We start from the raw sequence: 22295 nt of genomic DNA, 5'->3' as shown, positions 1-22295 counted from the left end.
TTAGTTTAGGTAGTGTGGCTTTGGAACCTTGGCTGATGACCTTCCATGATATACTGGGCCATTTCCTGTGCTGATGAGCAGATGCTGTAGTCTGACCAAAACACTGACACAGGATATCCTGTCTGCTCCATACATCAGTTATTCAGTCGTTCACAGAGGTTACCTCGGTTCCGAGTTCTTGATGCCCCCTTGAGTTCTGGACTGGAAGCTGGTGGCTCAGCCAGTAGGTACACACAATCCTAACTATCAGTGGGAATGTACATGGACCACCTGGTTGGTGCCAACTGGTACAATTTGGTAATTTGCGTTCCTACCAGTGAGAAGTGCAATCGGTCTTATTGTCTCCACCAGGCCGAAGGCAACAAAATGAAGAAAATTGTTGCAAAAAACAAACAAACATGTTTATATCACTCCTAAACATTTTGCCAAACATCACACACACTCCTATCCTCCTGGTGGAGACCTGTGCCCAGAAGGGCACTTTTTCTAGTTTGGCTAGTGAGACTGAACATGGCTCATCTTGCATCTCTCTCTCTCTCTCTCTCTCTCTCTCTCTCTCTCTCTCTCTCTCTCTGTTATGTTAATTAGTTGCTGTGTTGTGTCTGCCGTGCTTAGTTTCTATTTATTCTGATGGGATCATGTTAATCTTCTGTCATTTCAGTTCTGCCAGCCTGGAGGTTGGAGGCTGTCCAGAGAGAGGAAGACACCCACGTTCTTCACCGTGGTGCTGACAGACATAGAGTCAGACAGACACTACTGCTCCTGCCTCACCTTCTTTGAGGCCGAGGTCAATCTGCAGGTAAGGTTGTCATACTGTACGTATTGGTACTTGCATACAGTAGACACCAGGATGGGGGGGGGGGGGGGGGGGGGGGTCAGAAGTGCAAAAGGATGTTCAAAATCTGCATTATAATATGTTTTACAGGTAAGTTTAAAAGGGTGAGGTAAAAAAGTGCATACTGTATTAACCCATTTTGACCTGAGATCAGATTCTAAAAATGTCTTCTACATCCTGACAGTTTTCTGAAAAAGCTATGTTTTGAGTAGCGCGCCACTCGGTGGCGCGCTATGAGCTTGTAGATCTGCTATTTTTCAATAGCTAAAGCATAACATAATGCTAACACCGAAAGGGGTTCCCGCCCAGAATGGGTTAATAAATCACACTTGTGTGAAGTGAGGGGCGCTCTTATCATCATACATCATCACATTCCGGCCAATCACTTTTGGCGTCCTCACTTTTTATCCTCACATTCCGTGTGCTCTGCCAATCACTCCTATGTCCAACTTTTGGTGTGTGTGTGTAAACACAAACGTTGTCCTAACTAAATTAAATGCCATTGACAATGAATGGACAATTTCGAGTGTTTGTGTAAACACAAACATTGAAGACGAAGGTGAGGACCCACATTCTGATTGGCCTCAATGAGATGATGTATGATGATGTAGGATGATAAGAGCGCCCCTCACGTCACATCAGGTGTGATTTCTATCCTCACATTCCGTGTTCAGCCAGTCAAATCAACGCTATGCGTATGCGGTACACACAAACACACAAAGCTGGGCAATAGGAGGGTCTAGCGGCCCTCAAAAAAATTAAAGATAAAATAAAATAAATTATTTGTTTTGAGGTTAGGTTAACCCTAATTGTGAAAAACAAATTACCGGTATGCAGTAATTGAGAAGCCAGGTAATGTTGATGATGTAGACCAGCAGTAAAATGACTCTTATATCAGACATCTCATCCATTCCACATCATTTTTTCCAAAGTGCAGTTACTAGTGCATGTGCCTTTGATCATGTGCACAGTACTCATGGAACCAGTGGGGGTACTTTGATGGAGCAACCTTCTCATTTCCTCTTTTGTTTCCATCATTATCTAATTGTATTGTTGTCGTGTTCTGGGGGGACATGTTTTTACCATTAGGAATGTCTGTCCTTTGTCTGATGTATTCCAGAACTGGAGGCCTAACGCAACGGCTGATCTATTGACATGACATCTCATCCCCTCTGGCACAACTATTGATGGACTTTTATTTTGATCACAACCAGACAAAACTGTCAAAACTCACATACTGTACATTTGTTACGGATGTAATCATTGGCACTGACAGATGATGAGCATGCCGAAGAACAAGTGGTTGTTTCAGTGTTTAGTACATTTCCTGACTTTTGCATAATTACTACTAGAGATGATAATAATAATAGAGGTAATAATAATAGAGGTAATAATTTAATAATTTGGCGACCCCCCGAGGGGTCGCGACCCACGGGTTGAGAACCCCTGGTCTAGAAGAGTGGTTGTGTTTGTCTGCCCATCTGTCTGTGCCTCCATATTTGCGAAGATTGATGTAGTGAATAAATATGACGTCATCAACATGTCAGATCCACAGGGAAGCCATTATTGGACCCTGTCTTGTTCCTCCACCCACCTTCTTTGTTTGAGTGGCGCTAGCCCCTCCTATATACAGGTCTAATGTTTGTCTTTAGTTCAATGTTGGTTATAAAAACGCCATCGACAATGAAGGGAACATTTATGTCATATTGTCTCTTTATTGTTAATGGCGTTTAATGTTTGTGTTGGCACCGTTTGTTTTACATCACCATTACATCACCATCTCAACATGAGTTAGACTTTAATATATTAGCGCTCCTCACTTCACACTGGTGTGATTTTTTTCCCTCAACACATTTGGGTCAACTTGAATTTTGAGCTAAAGGACAGATAGTAATGCATAGGTTTAGAAAGCTTGTCTATCCAAAACCATGCATAGTGACAACAGATGGTCAGGGTTTAAGTGCCTTGCTAAAGGACAGTTCAGCTGGAAATATGGGATGATTGTCACATTAGATGTTATGGTTCCAAACAGGGATGATTGTCACATTAGATGTTATGGTTCCAAACAGGGATGATTGTCACATTAGATGTTAGGGTTCCAAACAGGGAGGATTGTCACATTAGATGTTAGGGTTCCAAGCAGGGGTGATTGTCACATTAGATGTTAGGGTTCCAAACAGGGATGATTGTCACATTAGATGTTAGGGTTCCAAACAAAGATGATTGTCACATTAGATGTTAGGGTTCCAAACAGGGATGATTGTCACATTAGATGTTAGGGTTCCAAACAGGGATGATTGTCACATTAGATGTTAGGGTTCCAAACAGGGATGATTGTCACATTAGATGTTAGGGTTCCAAACAGGGATGATTGTCACATTAGATGTTATGGTTCCAAACAGGGATGATTGTCACATTAGATGTTATGGTTCCAAACAGGGATGATTGTCACATTAGATGTTAGGGTTCTAAATAGGGATGATTGTCACATTAGATGTTATGGTTCCAAACAGGGATGATTGTCACATTAGATGTTATGGTTCCAAACAGGGATGATTGTCACATTAGATGTTAGGGTTCCAAACATGGGATGATTGTCACATTAGATGTTAGGGTTCCAAACAGGGATGATTGTCACATTAGATGTTATGGTTCCAAACAGGGATGATTGTCACATTAGATGTTATGGTTCCAAACAGGGATGATTGTCACATTATATGTTAGGGTTCCAAATAGGGATGATTGTCACATTAGATGTTATGGTTCCAAACAGGGATGATTGTCACATTAGATGTTATGGTTCCAAACAGGGATGATTGTCACATTAGATGTTAGGGTTCCAAACATGGGATGATTGTCACATTAGATGTTAGGGTTCCAAACAGGGATGATTGTCACATTAGATGTTAGGGTTCCAAACAGGGATGATTGTCACATTAGATGTTAGGGTTCCAAACATGGGATGATTGTCACATTAGATGTTAGGGTTCCAAACAGGGATGATTGTCACATTAGATGTTAGGGTTCCAAACAGGGATGATTGTCACATTAGATGTTAGGGTTCCAAACAGGGATGATTGTCACATTAGATGTTAGGGTTCCAAACAGGGATGATTGTCACATTAGATGTTAGGGTTCCAACCAGGGATGATTGTCACATTAGATGTTAGGGTTCCAAACAGGGATGATTGTCACATTAGATGTTAGGGTTCCAAACAAACAACAAACCTCCCAACCTGCTTGCCGTTAAGAGTTTAGACTATTTTGGCCTGGTTTGGACATCATTTTCCAGCAAAACAAACTAAACATGCATTCCTAGTTCTTCCTAGATAGCTGAAGTTAGCTGAAAAACGTGAGGATGTTTTAACAATCTAAACTGGGATGCTTATCTACCCAACTGGACTCCAGAGAGGCCAGCCAGACTGGTGAGAGGAATGTATTTTCTCTCATAATTGAACCAAATCCTAAGCATAACCAAATCCTAAGCATAAATGGTGAAATGAGATGCCCATCTGAATGGGGTATTCTGAAACCATGCTCCCGGGTCCCAGGATGCTGAGGCACTTCTGGTATGTTTTCGTTGTCTGGAGAAAAAGAATAGATTTGTGATAAGGGCTTTAGCTTGGAATGAGCGATGAGTGGCTGGTATCTCCCCGTTCCGATAGGCTCCATGGATTCACGTCAGACACAATGAGAACCAGATTGAGGCTGTTCAGTGTTCAGTGTTGATGGATAACCTTTTTGCATGATTTTCTTGGTGGAGCAGTTGGTGGTCAAAATACTTACTGTTCTACCAACTACGTTGTTTCTCAATAACCAGTTATTTATTGTTCTTCCATCCTACGTCATGATGTCCAGATTGTATCTTGACTTAAGATAAAATAAATAAGTGTGCCCTGTTATTGTAGCAAGAAAAAAAAAAGACGTTTGCTGTTGCTTGACCATTCTGTGAGTCCTGAATATTAATATCACAAGGTTTTTGAATATTTTAAGCCAGGGAATTCATAATGATGATTACTTTTGTATGCCATTGTCTGTGTGGGCGATGGATAGGATATGACCTCACTCTCACACCATATGATGTGTCAATGGCCTTATTCTACTTCCTAATGACATTGTTAGCTGGAAGTGATAACCTTTGAATGATAAAACAAGATGTTCTTTAAATCAAAATAATCACTCTAAATTTTTAAATGATTAACAGAGATTATTGTTTTTAGCCTGTGTTGGTATTCCAACTCAAGAACGACAATCTACTACAAAAAACTTAAAAAAAAACTTTAAAAAAAAACTTAAAGAAAACAAAAAAAAAAACACGCATGCACACATACACACACTAAAAAACAACTTAAAAAAAACTTAACTTAAAAAAAAATCGTATTAATCTAATTGTATTGCAATTTACGAAGCTGCGTTCGCTTCCCGCGTTCGCGCGTCTTACTTGTAATTATACAATATCTTTCTTTACTTTTTGAACTTGGCATCTGTTTTTATAGGTAACTGTTGGGGAAAGGTTTATTGTTTGTAGTAGTAGCAACTCAGTCATCCTGTTAGAACGTGTTGTATGAAATGTTCTGTGTTTGAGGCACATGTCATGTTCAGTCAGTCCACACCAATGCAACTCCTTGCAACATGCAACTACTTACAACTGCTTGCAACCATTATACCCAATGGCAGTTGCATTGGTGTAAGTAATTAATACTCTGTCGCAACAGCTCATAAGACAGTATAACAGGTTGTCCATGTGGGTAACCACATGAACCCTAGCGTGCCTATTCTGGGCATGTTACAATAGGTTAGGCGCAAAAATAGCAGATCTGCAAGATTACAACATGTTGCAACTGTAGATCTGCTTCTTTCGGCAAAGACATTTGGTGTAAAGGGAAAATGGAGGGGAGCTTCATTCTTGACAATATTGCATATTAATAAAGTATTCAATCAATACATATACTCTTTTTCCAAGTGTCTGTTTTCACTACTGAATGACTACTGACTATTGCGTCAGACCGATACTGATATTTTTATTACTGATATATTACTGGTATTTTTATGGCTGATAACGATACGCTACCGATTATATTGTGCGTCACTAAGTACATGTGAAGGTATTTATTGCATTCCATGGCACTTTGTTGAACTTTGTTTTTTGAATATTCCAGGGATCAAAGAGCATCAGCCTCGATGGAGATGATGAAGAGGAGGAAGAGGACGGCCTCGTCCAGCCAGCCCAAGTCTTTGCACCAAAAAGTCTAATTCTCGTCTCCCGGCTGGACTACCCAGAAATATTCAGAGTAACGTTATATCATCATTAAATACTTGAATGTATGCATTTCATGTACAATTGACTGGTTTTGCACCTCTTGGCTCATCAGCATTGGAATATTTGTGTGTTTGCATACTAGGTGATTGACTTGTTAATGTGGGGAGCACCGCATGGCCTTGTCAGTGTTTAGCCTTAATATAGAGAAGATGTTAACGAATATTATTGCAATATGGATCATTTACTATGTGACTCCTGTGTGTGGCTGCGTGCAGCGTAAGATCTGACCAAATTGCAAACAATGAAATGTCCTGTGTTTCCCTCCTAGGGCTGCTTGGGTCTGGTCTACACGGTGTACATCGACAGCCTCAGCTTCCCTTTAGAGGGTCTAGTGGCCAATCTCTTCACGTTCCAGGTCCCGGTGGCAGGCGGATCACAGGTACTGTAAGGCAGGGGTTCCCAAACCTTTTTTGGACCAGGTACCCCTTTTGGGGTAGACATTTTTATTTTTGTTGTTTCTGCAGCATGCATCCTGCTGTTACTGTTTGGGGTCACAACAGGTTGACTGATGTAGTTTTAGTATTCATGTCAGCTATTGGCCCAAAGCAAACATGGGAGAAACACAATGAACAACACAAAAAAATATGTTTGTTGCGCAACTTGGCAGAAATGACCACGTAGATAAACATAATTTTAATGTTAAAAAAAGTTTAAAAAATTATCTTTTTCTGGGAATTATTTCGGGTACCCCCTGGCTATGCGTCGCGTACCCCTAGGGGTCCGCGGACCCCACTTTGGGAACCGCTGCTGTAAGGTCTCTAAAAAGTGCGTAATTTTATTTAATAAAGGATGACAACGTTTCGACCCCTTATGGGTCTTCGTCAGGTAGGTATACCTGACGAAGACCCATAAATCATCGTCAGGTAGGTATACCTGACGAAGACCCATACATCTTCGTCAGGTAGGTATACCTGACGAAGACACATAAATCTTCGTCAGGTAGGTATACCTGACGAAGACACATAAGGGGTCGAAACGTTGTCATCCTTTATTAAATAAAATTCCTGTGGGAGCTACGAAACAGTGTGCGGACTACTTCTCCTTCTCCTAATCATATGCTTTGCAAAGCATTCCCAGAATACCTGGCTCACAGGTAAGGTTTTCCTGGTATTCTGGGAGTGCTTTGCAAAGCATTCCTGGAATACCACAGCCTGGCTGACCCTGTCACTCTGTCCCCCGTAGCCACAGACGACACACTTCTAGAGGTCATGTTGGGTTGATGTTGCTGTTGTGCTCCTACTGCGACATATGGTGCTTATTTGTTGAGGCAATAGTTATGTTTTACTGCCCTTTAAATCATGCTATAGTAAGGATAGAGGAATGTTTTGTTTTTGTGCAGCGACCAAGAAAGATTGTGTTTACGGTCAGGTCCAGTCCTGTTTAGATGGTGCCAGAGATTATCTTCAGCCATGGGCAGACAGTTTTATGCTTGTATTACTTGGAGCAAAAGTAACTCATGGAATGGGCATTAGGTTGGATGAGGTGGGGTTTGATGGGGCACGGTTGGATGGGATGGGGTGGCAGTGGTAGTTAATGGAGACGCTGATGCCAGGGGCAGTAAAATGTATTAGTAGCATAATGGGGGGAAAAGTCTTAATTTACAACTACTATTGCAAAACATCTATCCTTGCTCTGGTAAACATTACTGCATTTGGTTCAAATAATGGAATAATTTAATTCTCTGAGAGTAAAGAACTCCGTCTTTGATTCAGATCCCATTCTGACCGATATCCCAATTCCCCAATAAGATATTACTGCTCCTTTAACCCATGTTGACCTGAGATCAGATTCTAAAAATGTCTTCTACATCCTGACAGTTTTCTGAAAAAGCTATGTTTCTATGTCAGTCGTTCTTCGATTTTTCAAAAATAGCAGACCTACAAGCGTGTATGAGCTTGTAGATCTGCTATTTTTCAATAGCTAAAGCATAACATAATGCTTTAGCTATTGAAAAGGGATTCCCGCCCAAAATGGGTTAAGCAGATTAAACCAAGCATTATTTAGAAACCCCAGGAGTGCCACAGGCTCATTCTTCAACAGCACACCCTGTTCCTGACCCAAGCTGTACGTCAGGAATCATGCGACTGGAGACCCCCTTTCTCCCTATGCTTCTCACTCATCTGAGCTGAAGGGCCACATCATTACATTGTCCTTGTCCAGAACTCCTTGGGACTTACAACGCATTTCTCAGCACCCACAATAAAAGCTCATTTCTGGACATGCGGAAGCGAAGCGCACTAGGGAAATCATTTTTGCTTTAACTGTTCCTATTGAAACTGCCGCAGCTGTGTCCGTTGCCAGTTATATTTTGGTTAACCCATTTAGTCCTGCGATCAGATTCTAAAAATGTCTTCTAAATCCTGACAGTTTTCTGAAAAAGCTATGTTTCTATGTCAGTCGTTCTTCGATTTTTCAAAAATAGCAGACCTACAAGCTCGTAGCGCGTCACTCAGTGGCGCGCTATGAGCTTGTAGATCTGCTATTTTTCAATAGCTAAAGCATAACATAATGCTAACACCAAAAGGGGTTCCCGCCCAAAATGGGTTAACATGCAATTGAGGTTTTCAACCAGACACGTTCGTTCAAAAGGCTAATTCAGTGCTGCAGCTGCATCGTCTGTGGGCCATTCAACAGTTCTCTATGAAAGAGTGTTTGTCTCTGTGCCGATCTGTCCTGTATACATAAATGACCGTAGACATCTATCATAAACATCTAATGTGCATGTAATTAATATATTCCCTCTTGTGAATAAACAGAAGCTGTTTTCCCTGGGAGCAGGCGACCGCCAGCTCATCCAGACCCCTCTGAACGACAGCCTGCCCGTGACATGCAAGAGTGTGGCCTTGCTCTTCCAGCAGCTCGGTGGGTCCATAGACACCGCATCAGCCTTATGGCTGTACTCTCATCCACCATATTCACACTGCATCAGCCTTATGGCTGTACTCTCATCCACCATATTCACACTGCATCAGCCTTATGGCTGTACTCTCATCCACCATATTCACACCGCATCAACCTTATTGCTGTACTCTCATCCACCATATTCACACCGCATCAACCGTATGGCTGTACTCTCATCCACCATATTCACACCACATCAACCTTATGGCTGTACTCTCATCCACCATATTCACACTGCATCAGCCTTATGGCTGTACTCTCATCCACCATATTCACACTGCATCAACCTTATGGCTGGACTCTCATCCACCATATTCACACCGCATCAACCTTATGGCTGTACTCTCATCCACCATGTTCACACCGCATCAACCTTATGGCTGTACTCTCATCCACCATGTTCACACCGCATCAACCTTATGGCTGTACTCTCATCCACCATATTCACACCACATCAACCTTATGGCTGTACTCTCATCCACCATATTCACACCACATCAACCTTATGGCTGTACTCTCATCCACCATATTCACACTGCATCAGCCTTATGGCTGTACTCTCATCCACCATATTCACACCGCATCAACCTTATGGCTGTACTCTCATCCACCATATTCACACCGCATCAGCCTTATGGCTGTACTCTCATCCACCATATTCACACTGTATCAACCTTATGGCTGTACTCTCATCCACCATATTCACACCGCATCAACCGTATGGCTGTACTCTCATCCACCATGTTCACACTGCATCAGCCTTATGGCTGTACTCTCATCCACCATGTTCACACCGTATCAGCCTTATGGCTGTACTCTCATCCACCATATTCACACTGCATCAGCCTTATGGCTGTACTCTCATCCACCATATTCACACTGCATCAGCCTTATGGCTGTACTCTCATCCACCATGTTCACACCGTATCAACCTTATGGCTGTACTCTCATCCACCATGTTCACACCGTATCAACCTTATGGCTGTACTCTCATCCACCATATTCACACCGTATCAGCCTTATGGCTGTACTCTCATCCACCATGTTCACACCGTATCAACCTTATGGCTGTACTCTCATCCACCATGTTCACACCACATCAACCTTATGGCTGTACTCTCATCCACCATACAGTGGCAATTTGGCCCTCACAGAAACCCCCAAACTCGAGTATAATGTAAGGGCAAAATGGCCACTTTGTGAATGGTCAGTGGTGCCAGGTTGTTTATCTGATATTAAACATATTTAATGTATAATGAATATGTAGGATTTAGGCCCTACACATCCTACAGTATATTCCATCTAGGTTTTTGCTGCAGGTTGTCACTTATATACAGCGCACGCACGCACGCACGCACGCACGCATGCACGCACGCACGCACGCACGCACGCACGCACGCACGCACGCACGCACGCAATATATAATTCAAGTAATTTCATGTACTCTTAAGTGATTGAAGTATTTCAATGTAGTTGCTATAAATTACTGCTTTAGAAAATAATTCTGTCACATGAAATGAGTGCATACTAGTGGTGTCAAAAAATATCGATATGAATCGATAATCGATTTTAACATTAACGATACGACTACATCGATGCACGTGTGTGTGGATCGGTCAAAATAGCGTCTGGATCGGACGTTGGTTCGTCCTAAAGTTGTGAATCGATATAATTCAACTAACTGTGGGAAAAACACAGATGTACAAGCCCAAAGCGATGTGCATTGCGACGGGTAGATAACTTGTAGATCTGCTACTTCCAGCGCAGGAAGGGCGCATGCTTATGACGCTCTTTAACTTTGCATCAGCAGCCAGCGACAGTCACAACACACGAGCAGCAGACGGGGTGCACAGGCAGATCCGACACAACTTTATTGCACACATCTGTGCTTTCATCCACGCTTCCATAGCCTTTTAAATCTTATTTCCCATCCACGGGCACAAGCAGTGATATCAACAGCTTCCACCCGGTGGTGTTCTGTTGTCTTGACGAGGGAAGCTACTAGCTAGTAGCTAGCATGGGAGCTAACGTTAGTTTAACTTCCATATAGTTAGAAGGAGTCCTCCTTAATAACACTATGTACTTTCCATCCGTTCCCCAACCCCTCACACTCGCTGCTGCGTTTACACGGGCAGACACAAAGACGAATGGGAATATCATTTGGAGCTTTAACAATGAATGATAGACTGTATCGTTGCGTCTGCCCGTGTTTAATGGTCAGGGTTTCACTGTCCACAGCAGGCAGTCAGACCTGTCAAACTATGCACTTCCAAAACTCAGAGACATGCCACCACCTATAAATTCAAACCCACCTCTGGAATATTGCTATAGCTTTCATTTATTTTATTCCATAGTCTTAGTTTTTCTCTAATAAAGTTGTTTTTATTTGTTTTCTCATGTTCTCCTTGAAAAGTGTCTTTAAGTACTCAGAGAAGCATTATATAAATAATATTATTATCACTATTATTATTACTACTTGTTTTATTGCCTATGCTTATGTAGTCACTATTCATTGATTCACTCATATCCAAATCCATTTGAAAAAAAAGCTCACTGCTCAGGTCAAATAGGCCTATTGATATGCGATTAAAATGTGATTAATTGAGATGAATTAATCAATCACAAAGCCTCCAATTAATTAGATGTTTTTGAATGAAGTCCCAACCCTATTCTTTATAGATCTAGCTTCAAATACAAAATCTATAGAAGGTTAAATGTGTCAGATCGCAACGTATCGTATCGACTCGCATCAAATTCCATGAAGTTCCACAAAATCGAAATCGTATCGATTTGGACTGAATCGAATCGAATCGTTCTGTATATAAAATGTATCGTCCCCGAATCGCATCGTAGCCCATGCGTATCGATACGTATCGAATCTTCTTGTAAGGGAGAGATGCACACCCCTAGTGCATACAGTTCCCTGTGGACGAGTCTAATTTTAGGTTTGTTTGAGTTCAGAGTGAAATTAAATAGTTTTCACCTGAAACTTGATTTTCTTTGGAAATGGAAAATTGGCCCTAATTCGGTCTCATTGATTAGAAGAATGTACTTCAGAACACAATGTATTATATTCCTTTAGAGCACACACACACACACACACACACACACACACACACACACACACACACACACACACACACACACACACACACACACACTCACACCTCTGCCACGAACCCCGGAATTCTCTAATAGTTTGCATCCGCCTGTGTTTGTTTTTATAAATTGGTCGACATGCACACGGGGGGTACTTAACCAACGCACATGTGAGGGTCATGTGGAAGTCATATGTTTGTACTTTCTAGCCAATCTGGATACACTAGAACTAAACAAATGGCCTGCGCACCTTGACATTATCCTCAATCATGGTCTGTGTTAGTCTTCACAAGTCTGTTTTTGTTCCCAAATCTAGCACGTTATCCAGGACTAGTCCACAAAGCAAATACAATTCATGCAGTATGTCAGGAAGAAAGCACACCATGTACGTCAGTATTCTTGATAGAGGCCAGTTCTCTCATCTAAGTTTCACAGGAGATTGAAGTTGTTATTGTTTCACAAAAAAAAGATCTAACCACTTGAATGCCATATCTGTCTGTTTCATGTCCAGACTCCAGATCTCGGATTAGTTTTATGAAAATAATTGTATCAAACCAAGCAGCTATAGAAAAAAAGTAATTGGCTGCCACAGTAATCCAGTATATGTGTAGCTAGCTGACCTAAACATTTGCATCTCCTCCAAATAATACCTTCAACATTGTCTGATAGGTACAGTATACAATCAGGCATACGAGTTGCACAACATGCTACAGTATAACATGTAAGATGTGTTACTGAGTTCAACAGAATCCCCTTCTCACTGGTACATTGGTTTACGGTTTGGTTTTATTGTGTAGCATGGATATTATTGAGTTGTTTCTAACTGAGAGTCAAAACGGTGTGGTGTACAAATCAAATGCTGAGACTTGCCTAAGTGGTGTTATATATAAATACTGTATATTAATAGTTGTCCGGCTTTTGGAATGACTACATGTTGTAACGATGGGCCACATTGTGCCTGTCGGTCAGCGTATGGTAGTTGAACAATTCATTCCACGTACAGTACTGCAGTGGGGAGAAATATGACATTGTGTCCTATCTAGCCAGGGCCCCTGGCACACTTATTATGACATAATAGGCTCTGTGAACTCAGGATAACTCGTCCTACTTCGGGCCCCATCTCTACTTCCTTAGGTGTTACCGATGGTACTAATTAAAGGAGAGTTTCGCACAAGCTGTTTTCTTACCGTATATGAAGACACGTATCCATTCGTCATTAAAAAAACATGCTGAGCGTCCCATAACGAATTAGCGGATTTACCGTCCATGTGGGTCAAACGTTAGAACTCTTATTCAATAGCGCAATTGGTTTTAGTTTTTAGTTTTCATCTGATCTAGACGATGTGACAGGTTAGTCCATGAAGTGTTGTTGCTGCACTCTTCCTGGTCTGCTGACGTTAGACCCCTCCTACGCTTTTCTTAAAGGACCAGCACCCTATATCTTTATTTATTTTGTAATAATTTAATTTGGGTCAATATTAGGGGTGTGCATCTCTCCCTTACAAGACGATTCGATACGTATCGATACGCATGGGCTACGATGCGATTCGGGGACGATACATTTTATATACAGAACGATTCGATTCAGTCCAAATCGATACGATTTCGATTTTGTGGAACTTCATGGAATTTGATGCGATGCGATTCGATACGATACGTTGCGATCTGACACATTTAACCTTCTATAGATTTTTTATTTGAAGCTAGAGCTATAAAGAATAGGGTTGGGACTTCATTAAAAAACATCTAATTAATTGGAGGCTTTGTGATTGATTAATTAATCTCAATTAATCACATTTTAATCGCATATCAATAGGCTTATTTGACCTGAGCAGTGAGCTTTTTGAGGTGAGGTGGGTTTGAATTTATAGGTGGTGGCATGTCTCTGAGTTTTGGAAGTGCATAGTTTGACAGGTCTGACTGCCTGCTGTGGACAGTGAAACCCTGACCATTAAACACGGGCAGACGCAACGATACTATCATTCATTGTTAAAGCTCCAAATGATATTTCCATTCGTCTTTGTGTCTGCCCGTGTAACCGCAGCAGCGAGTGTGAGGGGTTGGGGAACGGATGGAAAGTACATAGTGTTATTAAGGAGGACTCCTTCTAACTATATGGAAGTTAAACTAACGTAGCTTCCCTCGTCAGACAACAGAACACCACCACAGATCGGGTGGAAGCTGTTGATATCACTGCTTGTGCCCGTGGATGGGAAATAAGATTTAAAAGGCTATGGAAGCGTGGATGAAAGCACAGATGTGTGCAATAAAGTTGTGTCGGATCTGCCTGTGCACCCCGTCTGCTGCTCGTGTGTTGTGACTGTCGCTGGCTGCTGATGCAAAGTTAAAGAGCGTCATAAGCATGCGCCCTTCCTGCGCTGGAAGTAGCAGATCTACAAGTTATCTACCCGTCGCAATGCACAACGCTTTGGGCTTATACATCTGTGTTTTTCCTGCAGTTAGTTGAATTATATCGATTCACAACTTTAGGATCGAACCAACGTCCGATCCAGACGCTATTTTGACCGATCCAGACACACGTGCATCGATGTAGTCGTATCGTTAATGTTAAAATCGATTATCGATTCATATCGATATTTTTTGACACCACTAGTCAATATACATTATCCTCTTACTTTTGTAAAAAAAAAAGGGTTAGGAAGAAATTCCCCTTTAAGGCCCTGTTCCACTTAGTGTACAGTGGTTCTCAAACTTTTTAATTTCAAGGACCCCCATAACTCTGTAGTGAACAAATGGAACCAGATGGACCAGATGGACTTCCTGTCCATTTGGAAGGACACTGAGAGTGAGACCCACTGGTGTAGCAGAGTGTTTCCAGTGAGCCAACATGTACAATAGCTGCACCCTGACTCTGTTTGACCAGAATGAGGAGCAATTATACAAAGATAGGTTGAAAAGTGGTGAAGTGGTCCTTCAACCTGTGGGCCACATTAACCCATTTTAGGCGGGAACACCTTTTGGTGTAGCATTATCTAAAATAGCAGATCTACAAGCTCATAGCGCGGCACCGAGTGTCGCGCTACGAGCTTGTAGGTCTGCTATTTTTTAACTCAAAACATTGCGTCTGGAGGGTCCGTGGAACTACATATTTTCAGATGGGGGTCGGCGGCCAATTACATATAATTCTGGGGGTCCTTGACATGGGAACCACTGACATAGAAACATAGGGTTTTCAGAAAACTGTCAGGATGTAGAAGACATTTTTTAGAATCCGATCTCAGGTCAAAATGGGTTAAGTGAAGGTGGGGGGCCGCATGTGACCGCCAGGTGCCCATGTGCATGGCCCATTACATCAGACCCGGCTCACTGGTGGGACGTGTTGGGTGAACTTGGCGAGCGGACGTGTGGCAGGTCCACACATCGTCCTGCTGCGTCCACACAGCGGACGTGTTGCAGGTCCACACGTCGTCCTGCTGCGTCCACACAGGTCATCCCAGTCATGTCAGAGGAATGTGTGTCAGACATGTCACGCTGCAGAGGAAAGGAAACCCCGGGGGAACTAGGAAGGGACTGGGCGACCGTCAACAGTGCTGCCGTTTGTTGTTGGCTGCCTTTGTCTCTTCTGTTGACGCTTTATTTAGGGCTCGGAAATGTTGTTGTTTCCATAAGATAAGCAAACACCTGAAAGAACACAAAAGTGCCGGGCTGTAGATATAGATATCACAGCTTGAAGGATAACGCCAGTGGTTCATTTATTTATATGTTTATATATGTTTAAAATATTTGACGTAATACGTCATTGTCAAAATGGAGAGAATAAAAAAGCACTGCTAAATCTATTGCACTCTAATTCTTTGTCAGAGTAGTATCCACATATCCACTATTTTGAAATTTGAGGTGTGTGTGTGTGTGTGTGTGTGTGTGTGTGTGTGTGTGTGTGTGTGTGTGTGTGTGTGTGTGTGTGTGTGTGTGTGTGTGTGTGTGTGTGTGTGTGTGTGTGTGTGTGTGTGTGTGTGTGTGTGTGTGTGTGTGTGTGTGTGTGTGTGTGTGTGTGTGTGTGTGTGTGTGTGTGTGTGTGTGTGTGTGTGTGTGTGAGATTTAGACTGTATATTGCTGCTGTAATTGGTCCCCCACTTTATTTGTGGGCAGAGTTTCAGAAATGTTGGTACTGTAGGCATGAGCTGAACAGCTCAAGGTCACAGTCAAGGTCATACATAATTGATGATAGTAATAGCTGGTGTGTTTTAACCCATTTTGACCTGAGATCAGATTCTAAAAATGTCTTCTACATCCTGACAGTTTTCTGAAAAAGCTATGTTTCTATGTCAGTCGTTCTTCGATTTTTCAAAAATAGCAGACCTACAAGCTCGTAGCGCGCCACTCGGTGGCACGCTATGAGCTTGTAGATCTGCTATTTTTCAATAGCTAAAGCATGACATAATGCTAACACCTGTGGTTTTTGTTTGTATGCTTTGTTAAAGTTTTGTCACTTCTCATTTAGACCATTTTTCAGAAGTAGGTGGTTTTGGCAATTGTAGTTATTTTTCGTTCCATTGACACATATTTTGTTGAATCCAATAGTTAGAATGTCCTGTTTATCACTGATTGAAGAACCTATAGCTCAGATATGCAGAGATCCCGACCCAGCGCCCCCAGCGGTGCGGATACGTTTTCCTGTGTTCCTCTCTCTGTCTTTATCACTTCAACGTGTGACGGATTGGTCTGTCAGTTGCTCGATAGGAAACAATAACAGGAACTGTAAAGTTAGAATTCATCCGGACTGTCAGATTGGTATTTGACATAATATTTATACCGCAAGAAAGTATGTAATTTCCTCCTGTTATTCAATCATGTGTTTTCACACACAGAACTGAGAAGGTTCATACAGTACGTACCGTATGCAGTGTCCAAGACACATTATTAATTGTGAGCAGATTTGACAGAGACTGCCATCGCGCAAATTTATAGCACAGGCAGAGCTGAAATCGACATGTAAATATGAAATAAATGCTTAAACATGTAGCTAGGTGTAATGTTAGAGACCACAGAAGTGAACCTTTCAAGCCTGTTTTCTCAATTTTCTGTTTTCTGTAAGACATTACTCTATAAGCCATATCTCCAAAACTGGTGGGTCAAACTGAACAACCAATATGTCAATTTGAAGCTATGATTCCCTGCTTTCATATGACGTGAAAAAACTAAAATTCTAAAAAATCCAATGGCAGCCCCTCAGTCAAATTTAGTCACAATTGATTATTATAATATGCCCATGTATTGCTTATAGTGTCATCATGCTTACAATGCACAGTAATTTACAAAGCAAGCAGCCGGTGTGTTGATGCATTAATGCTTTGGAAAAACATCACACGTCGTTCAGGAATCAATATTGTTTACTCTAATTTGTATTTCATTGTCAAAAATCCCCCCCCACTGGAAGTATGTTTTTGATAAATTGTCCTGGAATAATAAGGCAGTCACATTCCAACAAATACCTCATTAATTATATTCTCTGTTGTTTCTCCCTCCAGGAATCCAGAATGTTCTGAGTCTTTTTTGTGCCGTTCTGACGGAGCACAAGGTTCTGTTCCACTCCACCAGCTACCAGAGATTAGGAGAGGCTTCTCGCGCTCTGGAGGCCCTAATGTTCCCCCTCAAATACAGGTGTGTGCTTTGACTCCATGGCATGGACTGATTCTGACACGGCTGATTATTAGTTAACTACAACTAACAAACTTAATATACATGCCTGCACAGTCTGCCTAATGGGTTAACCCATTTTGACCTGAGATCAGATTCAAAAAATGTCTTCTACATCCTTACAGTTTTCTGAAAAAGCTATGTTTCTATGTCAGTCGTTCTTCGATTCTTCAAAAATAGCAGACCTACAAGCTCGTAGCGCGCCACTCGGTGGCGCGCTATGAGCTTGTAGATCTGCTATTTTCCAATAGCTAAAGCATAACATAATGCTAACACCAAAAGGGGTTCCCACCCAAAATGGGTTTAAGTCAAGCGTTTACAGAAAGTTTTAGATTTTCTTTTATTATTATTTTTTAATATTTGACAATTTAAAAATGTCATACTTAATCTAAGAGTGCATCCTTGCAATATACGGTATACAGACTGGTTGTCTTTATGCTCTGGTACTTTCAAGGTCTATGTTGTGGTGCATCATCTAATTTAATTACAGTATCCACTTAACAGCAGTAGCACGCACATTGTGGTAAAAATGCATCATAACTTAATTCTCAAATTCTTTTCCAAACGTCTTACCACTTTTTAGCTATTTTTGAGTGGTGTAAACCACTCCTACAACTGGCTTTGTTAGTTTACGTGTCTGTTCGTACCAAAAAATGAGCATGGTTGCTATGGTCACCCAGTTCACACGGGTGTGATTTCATTACGTCAGACATTACGTCAGACCACAGCTGATCAGTCTATATAAGACCTTACACCACTCAGTTCACACGGGTGTGATTTTTGAGTGGTGTAAACCACTCCTACAACTGGCTTTGTTAGTTTACGTGTCTGTTCGTACCAAAAAATTAGCATGGTTGCTACGGGTGTGATTTCATTACGTCAGACATTACGTCAGACCACAGTTGATCAGTCTTTATAAGACCTTACACCACTCAGTTCACACGGGTGTGATTTTTCTTATTCGTATAGGTGTAATGTTTGAGTTGGCTTTTGTAAGTGGATTTCAAAATGGCTCACACTCAAATCCCCTTTCTCTACTAGCCTTAGAAATGGGCTAATATATATATATATATCTTACTTTCTTTTTCTCAACTCAGTTACCCGTACATCCCTATTCTTCCTTCACGGTTGCTAGAAGTCCTGAGCTCGCCCACCCCCTTCATCATTGGAGTACACTCCATTTTCCAGGATGAAATCCAGGACCTGGTGAGTACAAATAATATTTGTACATTATTAGTACATTTTGGTTAGTCAAGTAAAGTCAAAGTCAAAGTCGTACGATTAGTCACAGACGTTACCGCAGTGAGATTTGTTCTCCGCATTTGACCCATCTCTTGGAGCGGTGAGCCGCAGCGTGAGCCGCAGCGTGCGCCGCGCTCGGGAATCATTAGTTGATTTGACCCCCAATCCAACCCATTGATGCTGAGTGCCAAGCAGGAAGTCATTGGTTCCCATTTTTACAGTCTTTGGTATGACCCGGCCGGGGATCGAACCCCGACCTCCCAGTTTCAGGGCGGACACTCTAACCACAAGGCCCCTGTCTGGTTAGTAGACCCCATGTCAGACCCCGTAAATCTCAATGTATTTTAGATTATGCTAAAAGGGGTGATACTCCATCCATACAAGAGTTTGAGAGTTCAGACATTCTTTCTACTGACCAGGGCAGATATCATTCAGCCCCATGAGCCCATTGGTTTCAGAAACAATCATCCATCCCTTGACAAAATCTTTATTTAGACGGTTTCGGTTCAACCTTATCAGGCGTGTTACTCATACTGTATATCACAACACTCCCACTCATGTACAGTATTGCGACAGTTTCCTTACATAGATTCACTTTTCTGAGAAATTTAAGTTTATGTAGCAAAGGGAGGAGTAAAATCTGCCTTGTGCTGCAGGGAGTGCAGAGCCAGCGTCGATCTGTCTCATTGTGAAAATGGAAATTATGAATTAAATTATTAGTTTTAGATCATTTCACTTCACTGAGGGGGTTGACTCTTTTCCCTTCTCCCTTCCGGGAGGCAGCCATGCAACGCGGTTGTGTCATGAATCCATGTGACTCCCATTGGAAATGCATTGAGGCGGCCATGACACACAGAAGACACAGGACACAAGTGTGTCGAGTGAGGCTTAGAAACAGCTTCTTTCCTGTTTCTGTCTCCTTGCTGAACTCTGACCCTCCCCAATGACACTGCACTCTGACCCCCTGAATACGGTTGACATGTCAGTGGGCTGTGTGTTACTGTGTGTGTGTTACTGTGTGTGTGTTACTGTGTGTGTGTTACTCTGTTCCCCAGTTGGACGTTATCATTGCTGACTTGGATGGAGGAACAATAAAGATTCCCGAGTGTATCCACCTGTCCTCGCTCCCTGAACCACTACAGCACCACACACAGTGTGCCCTGTCCAGCGTAAGCACACACACACACACACACACACACACACATACACACATACACACATACATACATACATACATACATACATACATACATACTGTACATACTTAGGTATGCGGTCTAGTCTAACTTGGACTCAGGGGGGTGGACGCCTCTGCCATGCATAGTCCCCAGTGAATAGGCAGGTTGCCCTTCACTGGTAACCTTACTTTGGATTTTAAATATATGAAGGTATTGTAGGCTGGGATTTTACAAAAAAGCCCCCCTTTTAAATACATACAGACATACATACATACATACATACATACTTATAAGGTATGTAATGAACCAAACACATTCTCAGAAGTTGAAGCAGTTTTAGAGGACCCACTTTTAGGCCAGTGCAACAGAGCATGCTTTTGCCTTTTTTAAAACCTACCCATTTTAACCAAATACATACATACATACAAAGACTACAATGTTCTCCAAACGTATTATGAATAGTAGGTTTTTGTGTCAATGTGTCACACTGGTCATGGTAATCATGGGATAGAATTATCAATAGAAGCTGCGTTTTCATTTTCCAAGGTTTTGCACCCTGATCTGGGGATAGCGGACAATGCGTTTCCTCCACCTCGCACGGCAGCCTCCAACCTCAAGTTGTTGGTAAGTAAGCATTATCTTCTTTATTTTTACATTTCTTCACATGACAATACACATGTATGCAAGAAAACACAAACATATACAACCCCCCCCATCCCCCCTCCTACCTCCCCCCTAGGCTAAAACAAAAAAAAACAAAGTGGTGGGACAAAGCAGCGGACAATCATAGATCAAAAAGAGTCAAGACAGGGACATAGTCGGACACAGTCCGGATTACAGTTCACTGAAATGAAAAGTCCTCAACAAACTCCACAAAGGCACTCCAAGCCAGGACAAAGTTTTTTTGGGCTCTGTCCACTCTATACCTGAGCTTCTCCAGAGGCAGGAATGATAGAACTTCTTTTAGCCATTGTTGAAAGGAAGGTGCCTTATCCGACTTCCAATTAAGGAGGATTAGTCTACGGATAGGGATGCAAATGCCAAAGCATTTGCATCAAAATCGTAAAAATGCGGCACAAATCTTTGAATATATATTCTTTCAGAGCGAACGTTTTTTTTTGTTTTTGACGTCGGGCCTAAATGGGTTTTAACCTAGCTCTAGTTTCCATATGGTTTACCCCCCGGTTTAACTCCCATAGGCAGTAACAAAGCATAAGAGATATAAATACGACATCTTCCCTCATATAAATACCATGGTCTCTAAACACGTATGAATAGTTGAAAATACATGCGAGGTGGCGGCGTCATGTTGCATAAATGTGAGTTATTGGACTCTGCTTTTGTTTCACAACTCTTTTTTTTTGCATGTGCATGGCTTGTGCATTACTGTCCTTTTGGATACCCAATATCCCCTCAAGGTCAGTAATACCAAAACCGGCCCTTGTGGGGACATTTTTAAAAGCGTAATTTGTGCCATTTTTAGAGTTAGTTTTACCATTAGTAAAACATTGAAGTTGGGGTTAGGATAAGGCATTTATTTGGTTAGGTTCAGGGGTGAAGGGCCCTGTACACAGACACACCAAGCACAATAGCTATAACTATAAATATATAATTTTGAAAATCATTCCCTAACTCCCAGAGACAGTCCACACCACAGCTATAACGAGTGGTGAATGATATATTTATAGTTATGGTTATGGCGGTTGCTGTGGGAGGCTGATTATGTTGAGGGGTTAAGATTAGGGACACGCTCCGAGTCACTGCTCTGAGGACGTGGGTTTGAATCTGACCACTGCCTTATTTTCATATCTCTGCTTGTTTTGCTCTTTGTCTCTACATTGACCTGAATTAAGGGGGAACATGCCAAAAATACATTTTGAGGTAAAGGGTTAGGCTGAATTAATGAGTTGGGTTAAGTAAAAATGCAAATTGTATTCAAAAAATTGCTTTTGATAATTGATATCGTGTGTGTGTGTGTGTGTCTGTGTGTGTGTGTGTCTGTGTGGTCTGTGTGTGTGTGTGTGTGTGTGTGTCTGTGTCTGTGTCTGTGTCTGTGTCTGTC

General features: G+C 41.8%; 1 protein-coding gene across 1 annotated transcript in view; it reads left to right on the top strand.

Annotated features, from left to right (window-relative positions):
* Positions 1–22295, top strand: part of sbf2 (SET binding factor 2) — a 185299-nt gene that overhangs the window by 63552 nt on the left and 99452 nt on the right. The window contains 8 exon segments of the mRNA XM_079496397.1: positions 662–799; positions 5995–6126; positions 6424–6534; positions 8912–9017; positions 17645–17777; positions 18911–19019; positions 20111–20224; positions 20780–20857. Of these exon segments, the coding sequence (XP_079352523.1) occupies positions 662–799; positions 5995–6126; positions 6424–6534; positions 8912–9017; positions 17645–17777; positions 18911–19019; positions 20111–20224; positions 20780–20857 (921 nt within the window).

The sequence above is a fragment of the Electrona antarctica genome, assembly GCF_951216825.1.
Source record: "Electrona antarctica genome assembly, chromosome: 3".
NCBI lineage: Eukaryota > Metazoa > Chordata > Actinopteri > Myctophiformes > Myctophidae > Electrona > Electrona antarctica.
This window is presented reverse-complemented; position numbering and strand designations above follow the sequence as displayed.